Source organism: Grammomys surdaster, unplaced genomic scaffold (genome assembly GCF_004785775.1).
Source record: "Grammomys surdaster isolate TR1022 unplaced genomic scaffold, NIH_TR_1.0 259, whole genome shotgun sequence".
NCBI lineage: Eukaryota > Metazoa > Chordata > Mammalia > Rodentia > Muridae > Grammomys > Grammomys surdaster.
Window position 1 is genome coordinate 3,962,092 of NW_021604700.1, and position 8,343 is coordinate 3,970,434.

Consider the following 8,343-nt stretch of genomic DNA (forward strand, 5'->3'; position numbering starts at 1 on the left):
CATGCCTGGCACCCTCAAAGGCCAGAAGAGGGCATCGGATGCCCGGGACTGGAGTTATATAGAGTTGTGAGTTGCCATGTGGGTGCTAGGACTTTAACCCAGGTCCTCTGGAAGAGTAGCCAGCGCCTTAATCAGTGAGCCATCTCTCTTGTCCCTATAAGAACATTTTGATGGAGCAAGCGATGAGAGAAAAAAGAGTTATTAACATAGCAGTCTGTCTGTCCCTGCACTCACCGAGTAGTTAAGGGTAAACTTTGACCAATTCTCTCACCTTTCCCTCCCAAGAGTTGAGTTTGCAGGCAAACATAACTCCCCCCCTCCCACACTCGCCCACTCCCCCACCCCCCCACCTCTAGAGACCTGCTAATTATCTAATCATCTCTAGTACTTTGTATACTTTGAGTCTGTGCCTCCAGATAACAGAAGACTAGGGAAGGACACACAGCTGCTCCCAGTGTGTCCCAGATGAAAAGTAAGGCTATCTGGAGAATCCACTTCTGAGGTTAATGTAGCAAGAAGCAGATGGAATGTGCTGAGCTGTGACACAGACAGGATCTCACTGGTAGCAGGAAGCAAACCCAGCCTGCTATAGTCACACGCCTCTTGCTTATCTATGCAACAAGTGGCGGAGGCACTGGGAAAGGCTGAGACAGAGCTGATTTCAGCTTTTCCCAGAAGCTGTGGAAAGAGAGAAGTAACAGAAAACAAAGACCGTTAGCCAGCAGAGTGAGCTACATAATACTCCATCAAGTTAGATCCAGGGAGGTTGAGAGTTTTTCATACATCTTACAAGTCCTGGCCTCCAAATATCTAAAGGACATGTGATGTGCCCACCTTTGAATAAGAATTGAAAGTTCTTATTAGGTTTACAAATTCAGGAACAGAAGTCCCCCAAAGAAAGGCCTTTTAAGAAGGAGTATTAATTAGTCCATCTTCCTCTAATCCTTGTTTCTTGCTACAGTGACAATTCAAACCTGTTGTCCTAAGTACAGTGGTCAAGCATTGTAGTAAGGATTATCTTACAAATGTTCATCAGTTTGCAATGTAGGTATGGTGATAACTATTTTCTTACAGGAGGAGGAAGCTTAAAGAAGCCAGAATTCACCTCTGATGGGTCAATTACACTCAGATGGGGAAGTGCCTGTTCCCCTTGTGTCAGGGGTCCAAGGAGGAGTTATGTATAGTGCAGAATCATGTATGGCCACTATCTGATCATGCAGGCAAAGGGGCTGCCACAGGCTGCGTCTGGAAGTCAAGACACCTTGTGAGACACTCAACAATCATCAGCTGTAATTACCAGGGCTGTCTTCCCCTCCTTCCTCCACCCCCACCTCCCAATGAGTTTCTGAATGAGACTGGAAAGATGTCTGATGAGTCCACCTTGCTGATGCCTTGCTCTTTCTCACAGCATACAGTACTCCTAAAACACTGGTTCTCGAAAATTGTATGCCAACTTGACACAAGGTAGAGTCATTTAAAGGAAAGAAGGACTTAAAAAAAAAAGCCTCCATAAGATTTGTCTATAACAAAGCTATATTTTTTAATCTTTTCACTTGGGAGGCAGAGGTAGGTAATGAGTTTGAGGCCAGCCTGGACACAGTGAGTTCTGGGATAGCCAGGGCTATGTCCAGAGACCTTGTCTTAAAAAGAAAACAAACAAACAAACAAACAAAACCTATGGATTTACTTATAGGCAAGTCTATAGTGCAGTTTCACAATGACCGGTTGCTGTGGGAAGGCCCAGGTCATTGTGGGTGCTGCCATCCCTGGGCAGGTGGTTCTAGAGTACAATAAGAAAGCAGACTGAGCAGGCCAGGGGGAGTAAGCCAGTAAGCAGCACCCCTCCATGGCCTCTGCATCAGCTGTTGCCTTGTTTGTGTTTCTGCCCTGACTGCCTTTGAGGATGAACTGTGATACAAAGCGTAAGCAAAATAAACCCTTTCCTCCCCAGCATGCTTTTGGTCATGGATTCATCACAGCAATATAAATCCTAAGACAAGTCCATGAACAGCCTGCTTTGTTTCCTTTGTGCAGTGTGTGTTTTGATGGATGTGTTTCTGAGCATATGTGTATATGGGTACATGTTTACATGTGCAGAGAAATATATGAAGATTGGAAGCTAACTTCACGTGTCTCCTTTAATTGCTCTGTGCTATACTATTGTTATTTTTTTGAGGCAGTATCTGAACTAAACCTGACTCAGATAGACTGGCTTGTCAGCAAGCCCCAGGGATCCTCCTGTCTCTACCTTGGCAATCCTGGGATTACCTGATTTTTACACAGATGTTGGTGATCTGCACCTCATGTTTGTGCAGCAAGCATGTTTCCAGTCAAGTCATCTCTTCAGCACCCTCCCCCCACTTTTTTGAGGTGAGTTCCATGGATCAAACCCAAGCACAGACTCTACAGTGAGCCACACTGCCAGCCACTCAATGATGCAAATGTCCAAAATGACAGGGTCCCTAGAGGGGCCCGGACAGTACTCATGCCAAGACAGGATTCTCCTCTATTCCACAGCCTTATCTGGGCTTCAAGGCACCAGAATTTCCTTCCCTCTTCCTTTTCCACTGTGATGAAGGCCAGCCCTTTTATGACTTAGGAAGTCAGGCACACTGCAGAAACTACCATTTGGTAAGACCACCCCAGACAGAGGTTCAGTGGCTAGTGGAGATTCTGGCAGTGACTGGGAACAGGTGCCCCTGTACCCCCCAGTGATAGTTACCCATTCTCGGTCATTGGAGTGATGGTGGCAGCAACAAGACCCTGAAGTTTCTTCTTAGGGAAGGCCATCGGGCTGCTGGAAGGTCTAGAAAACACAGTGTCATTACTCTCTTTCTTCAAGGAATGGCAATTAATGATCAAACTCCCAGGTCAAAGTTCATTCCCAGTTTAGAACTATAAAACAAACTTACAAGATAGAAACACCCAGAACAAGTAGAAGAATGTAAAAATTTAGAGCCGAACTATATTGGTGGGGAAACTTTAAAGACAAAGAGAGGGTAGGCCTGGGAAAATACAATCTGGAAGGCCTTCCATTTTAGCTACATAGAGAGCTGGAGAAACCCAGACCTCAGGAAAAGGAGGAAAAATCCAGCAGATGCAGGTCTGGAGATAGAACTTCACTCAGGGGCCTCAACTGTACAAGGCTGATCTTGCTTAAACTGAATATAGTTAGAAAGAAGGTGTTCCTTCCTTCCTTCCTTCCTTCCTTCCTTCCTTCCTTCCTTCCTCTCTTTCTTTCTTTCTTTCTTTCTTTCTTTCTTTCTTTCTTTCTTTCTTCTGTTTTAAAGATTTATAATTTTCATATGCATTGGTGGGCTGCTGCATGTTTGTCTGTGAGGGTGTCAGATCCCCTGGAATTGGAGGTACAGATGGTTGTGAGCTGCCATGTGGGTGCTGGGAATAGAACCCTGGTCCTCCGACAGAGCAGCCAGTGCTCTTAACCATCTCTCTAGCCCCAGAATTCTCTATTCATATCTTAAGCTGGAATCCCAACCAACCCAGCACTTAAAGCTTTTGGTGAATCATTAGCTATCTCCTACTAGCCAAATAGCCTCTGATATTCTAAATCTGATTACTTTGCAGCTTCTATAGACTTCTTTTTGTCTCTTTTCTTTTTCTTTTTTAACATTTATTGTGCATGTGTCTAGGTGTACACACACAGCAAGTGTGCAGATGTCTGAGGACAACTTGTGGGAATCAGTTCTTTCTTTTCACAGTGTAAATTCCAGAATCAAACTCAGGTTGACAGGCTTGGCAGCAAACTGCTGAATGGTCTGCTTTTTTCTTTTTTCTTTTAGGCAGGGTTTTTGCAAGCCGTACAGGGGGCTCTATTCACTATGTATTAGAGGGTGATCTTGAACTCCTGTTCTTTCTGTATTTCTGGAATTATTGGTGTGTGCCACCATACCTGACCTCTATTTGTAAGCTGTACATTAAAGGCATGTGCCACCACATATTTTGTTCTGTTGGTTTGTTTGTTTTGTTTTTGTGGTTCAGGATGAAACCCAGGCTTTTGTGCATGGTATTCACTTAGTCAACTAAGCTACACCCCAGTTAACACACAGTTTTCTTTCTTTCCTCCTTTTTTTTTTTTTAATTATTTATTTTATGTATGAGTACTCTATCTGCATCTACACCTACATGCCAGAAGAGGGCACCAGATCCCAGTATAGATGCTCGTGAGCCACCGTGTGGTTGCTGGGAATTGAACTCAGGAGCTCTGGAAGAGCAGACAAGCCACCTCTCCAGCCCAACACCCGGTTTTCAGCTCATGTGTGATGACTATGTAGGTGACTGAATGAGACATTCGGACTGAACCTGATGGCAAATTTCCTGATAGATACTCCTTGTCATCCCTACAGCGGCTTTAACCCAAGATACCCAAAGTGAACCGCCATCTTAGCTCTCAAGTCCTTCCCCTTCCTTACAGGGTAGCCCCGGAGTCCGACTGCACCTTGGCTCCACCATTTCTCTCTATGCTTCTCTATCCCTCTGTATCGAGGTTACCAGTCACTGTGTATACAGGGTAAAATGAATGAACTGACAGAATGCGCTTGACGGCTGTGCCGGGCACATGCGCAGTACTCTCTGTGAAGTTCTGTCTAGTGGGAACAGTCATTTATGCCGCTGCCTCCTCCCCAACACTCAGCACTTTTGTCCAGGAGGTCCCGGAGTCACATAAACTCTGTTATCTTCTTACCTGGATCTTCTTCCTTCCCCTCTCCTGCTGGTCTCATGACATACCCCATGCTACCTTTTATCTGGACAGGTAATCATCGACCCGGGTCCAAGAGGGTTAAAATGATAAGAAGCTGAGTGCTTGAACCACTCAGCACTAAACATCCTAGATCAAACAGTTGGCTCTGGCTACCCAGATTCCCATCTTCTTGTGCTTCTGGTTGCATTTACTTCATATTTGATAAGAACGTCTTTTAAGTTCTGACCGGGAAGTCTTAGATGTCTTTGAAAGCTATTAAATGAATCACCACTTAGATGCAGTTATAGTTAAAAACACGGGGCCTGTGGGAGAAAAGGAGGGGGCCTGGCAATCACTGTGACACTCCCAGAACACCTACATTTCTAATCTTGTCTCTATCCTAGTCAGATGATGTCAACTCCCTGGCCTGCCAGGAAGGTTTCTTCATGCCTACAGTGTACCAGCTGTACTGTTCAAACCCATTCCTGAGGCCACCACCTGCCTTTCTCCGTGGCTTGTCTTTGCTGGATCGCATCTGTCTCCCATTTCAATCCCTTCAGTGTAGCTCACTTTAAGAGTCAAGAAATTGCCGTGCATCTGAGGACCAGCATCTGGGAGGTGGAGGCAGGAGGGTCAGGAGTTCAAACCCATCAGCTGTGGCTACTTATGAGTGGAGACCAGCCTGAGTTATGTAAGACCCAGTTTCAAGGACATCAAAACAAAATAAAACAACAAAACCCAGAAGATTCAGCTAAGCATGGTGACACACACCTTTGACCCCAACATTTGGGAGGCAGAGGGAGCAGATCTGTGAGTTCAAGGATCGTCTGGTCTACTTAGAGAGTTTGAGGATAGCCAGGGCTACAGTCTAGGTAGTCTAAGCCAGGGCTACCTAGTCTAAGAAGAGAAAAGAAGAGAAAAGAAAAGAGAATTTCTTGATACTCCAAATAGAAAATTATTTAACTTCAGATTTCCTCCTGAACTGCTGCTTTTCATTAAAAATCCCAGAGTTATAAGCAGGATATAAATTCACTTCTGTCCAAGACTGCAAGCCACTTGGAGGCAGGAGGATCAGAGTTTGAGACCAGATTGAGATATAAGATTAATTTGGGAGTATTATGCTTTGAAAAATTTCATAGTCTGAATTAAGAGCAAATAATCACAATGCTGTCGCACTCACGACTTAAAGTGAGCTTGGGATGTTCTTGTTGAAACGCTGGGGAGGGAGAAGTACCCTGGAAACCTTACATCTGCATCAGCACGTAGGAATGCCAAAGCACAGACAAAAAGTTGGTTTTTAAAACCGCCAAGTTTTAAAAGGGAGGAGGGGGAAGTGATGTAGTTCAGAACAAGGAGAATGACTTGAGAAGTACTCGGTAAACTAGAAATGCAGATATTGAAAAAACACAAAATACAAAATACAAGCTTCTCTTCTATAAGAAATAGATGTATTAGAGTTAATGGCTAATTCCTTTCTGCTCAAAGGCTAAGAGACCATTCAGATATGGGTTCCCGGAGGCCAGGCTACGCGGGTCTGCAAAGAGTCCCCGAGTGTCACTGGCCCCAGGCGGCAGGATCGCCTTCACAGTCCCGGAGCTCCCCTGCCCAGCGTACCTGCCTACACTCCTCTGGTCGGCGGCGTCGCACTCACCTTGGCCACCGGGTTGCTCCTGTCCGTGCACTGGAGACCCGACCTCCACCGAGCCGCGCTGTTGCGCTTTTATCTCAGGGGCTGTGGACCACGTGCGGCCGCGCGGGGAGCCTGGGGGTTGTAGTTCCACTTCGAGTCCGGGCGCTGTTTCACCGGCTGGAATCCCGAGACTGTGCACGAGTTGCTCCTTCCTGGGTGTGGCCGGAGCTTATTTTCAGAAAGGCTCCTCCTGCACCTCTTGGATACCCACCGTACTTACTCCTCTGAGAGCTTGAGTTCTCCCGTTCGGGTCCAGCAAGAGCAAGTCTTGTTTGCATTGGATGTGAGATGTCGTGTCACAGTGGTGGCTGCCCAGCAGCCACTTGGCTCTCTAGGCTGACACTACTGCTCCAGCCTTGCTCTTTGTCTCGTCGGAAAAAAAGAGAAGTGAGAAGATTTTAAGAGTGCATTATTACAGGCCACCAGTGGTAGGTAGTGCACGCTTTTAATCCCAGGCCTGGGAGACAGAGGCAGGCAGATCTCTGAGTTCAAGGCCCTAGTAGCCTGGTCTGCAAGCTCCAGGACAGCCAGGGCTACACAGAGAACTCTTGTCTAGAAAAACCAAAACACAAAACAGACAAACAAAGAATTATGGGCTGGAGAGATGGTTCTCTCTAGCCACTAAATCTCCTATCACTAAAAGGGATTACTGCTCTTACAGAGAATCTGGGTTCAGTCCCCAGCAGGCAGGCAGTCTCGATCACCAGCACCCGCACGGTGCCTCACAACTGGCTGTAACTCCAGTTCTAGGGGAGCCAATACCTACTGCATACACTCAGACACAAACAAATTGTGTGTGTGTGTGTGTGCCTACTGCATACACTCAGACACAAACAAATTGTGTGTGTGTGTATTAGCTCCTATTTGTGTAGACAGGAGCTTTTCTGCCTTGTTCTGGAGAGTAATTGAAATATATATATATATATATCCTTGTTAATTTATTGGCATAGTCAGTTTGTCAACAAGATGGGTAATGTGTCCGCAGGAGGTGAGGGTGATTTCCATCTGCCAGAACAGATGCCCACACACTTCACCCCAAAGACTCAGCGTTCTTCAGACAGGTGCAGTTCCTCTTGTCTTCACATTCACAGTTTTTTGTTTTGTTTTGTTTTTTGGTTGTTGTTGGGATTTTTGTTTGTTTGTTTTTTCTTTTGTTTGTTTTTTGAGACAGGGTTTCTCTGTGTAGCCCTGGCTGTCCTGGAACTCACTCTGTAGACCAGGCTGGCCTCAAACTCAGAAATCTGCCTGCCTCTGCCTCCCAAGTGCTGACGTTCACAGTTTTTATGCTGCTGCCCGAAATCTTCTCAGCGTTTGCGTTGAACTTGGTCTTCAGGGCATCCCTCACTGCTTTTGTAGAGATCTGGGAGAACCAGATGTAGCTGAGTCCAGCCTGTGGCCAGTATGCCACCATGGTGTCTCGAGCGGGGCAGTCACCTCAGCCCAGCTTGGCAACAGGAAGGTCTGAGTAGCTGAAACAAGTATTTTTAACCAAAACACCTCTACAGCTCTACTTTCTGGAACATGAAGTCTTTTTAGAGTCTCCATCTCCCTAACACTGGGATTCCAGGTGTGGGATCAAATCCAGGGCTTCATGCATGCTAGGGCGTGCACGCTGGCTGTTGGAGCTACATTCCCCCCACCCACGCCTGACTCTTCAAGTCTTTCTACTACAAGGCTCTTTGCTCAGAAACCAAAAACGTAGCTGTAAACAGCTGTCTTGTGTTGATGCAAACCAATCTCAACTTCTCATGAAAGGCCATGGCTGAGGGATATCTGAGGCCAGATATGCCTGACTCACTATAAAAAGGGCTGTTTGCCCCCTCCTCTCTCTCTTGCTCTTGCCTTCCTGTTCCTGCTCTGTCCTCTAGTCCTTTCTCCCCTCTCCACGTTCTCATGGCTAACCTCTACTTCTCTTCTCTTCTCTTCTCTTCTCTTCTCTTCTCTTCTCTTCTCT

At 46.1% G+C, this 8,343-nt stretch overlaps 1 protein-coding gene and 1 pseudogene across 2 annotated transcripts in view; both read right to left on the reverse strand.

Annotated features, from left to right (window-relative positions):
• Npl (N-acetylneuraminate pyruvate lyase) overlaps positions 1-6,628 on the reverse strand; it is a 45,149-nt gene extending 38,521 nt beyond the window's left edge. Inside the window, exons 1-2 of one of the 2 annotated variants that reach the window (XM_028775759.1) lie at positions 6,351-6,628; positions 2,723-2,806 (exon numbers count right to left, since the gene is read on the reverse strand). In XM_028775759.1, the coding sequence (XP_028631592.1) occupies positions 2,723-2,790 (68 nt within the window). In that variant the 5' untranslated portion in view covers positions 2,791-2,806; positions 6,351-6,628. Of the gene's footprint in view, positions 1-2,722; positions 2,807-6,313 lie in introns of both variants that reach the window. The other variant, XM_028775760.1, reaches the window with a different exon arrangement.
• Positions 6,629-7,322: 694 nt separating this feature from the next.
• LOC114627858 lies at positions 7,323-7,800 on the reverse strand (annotated as a pseudogene).
• Between the last annotated feature and the right edge of the window lie 543 nt (positions 7,801-8,343).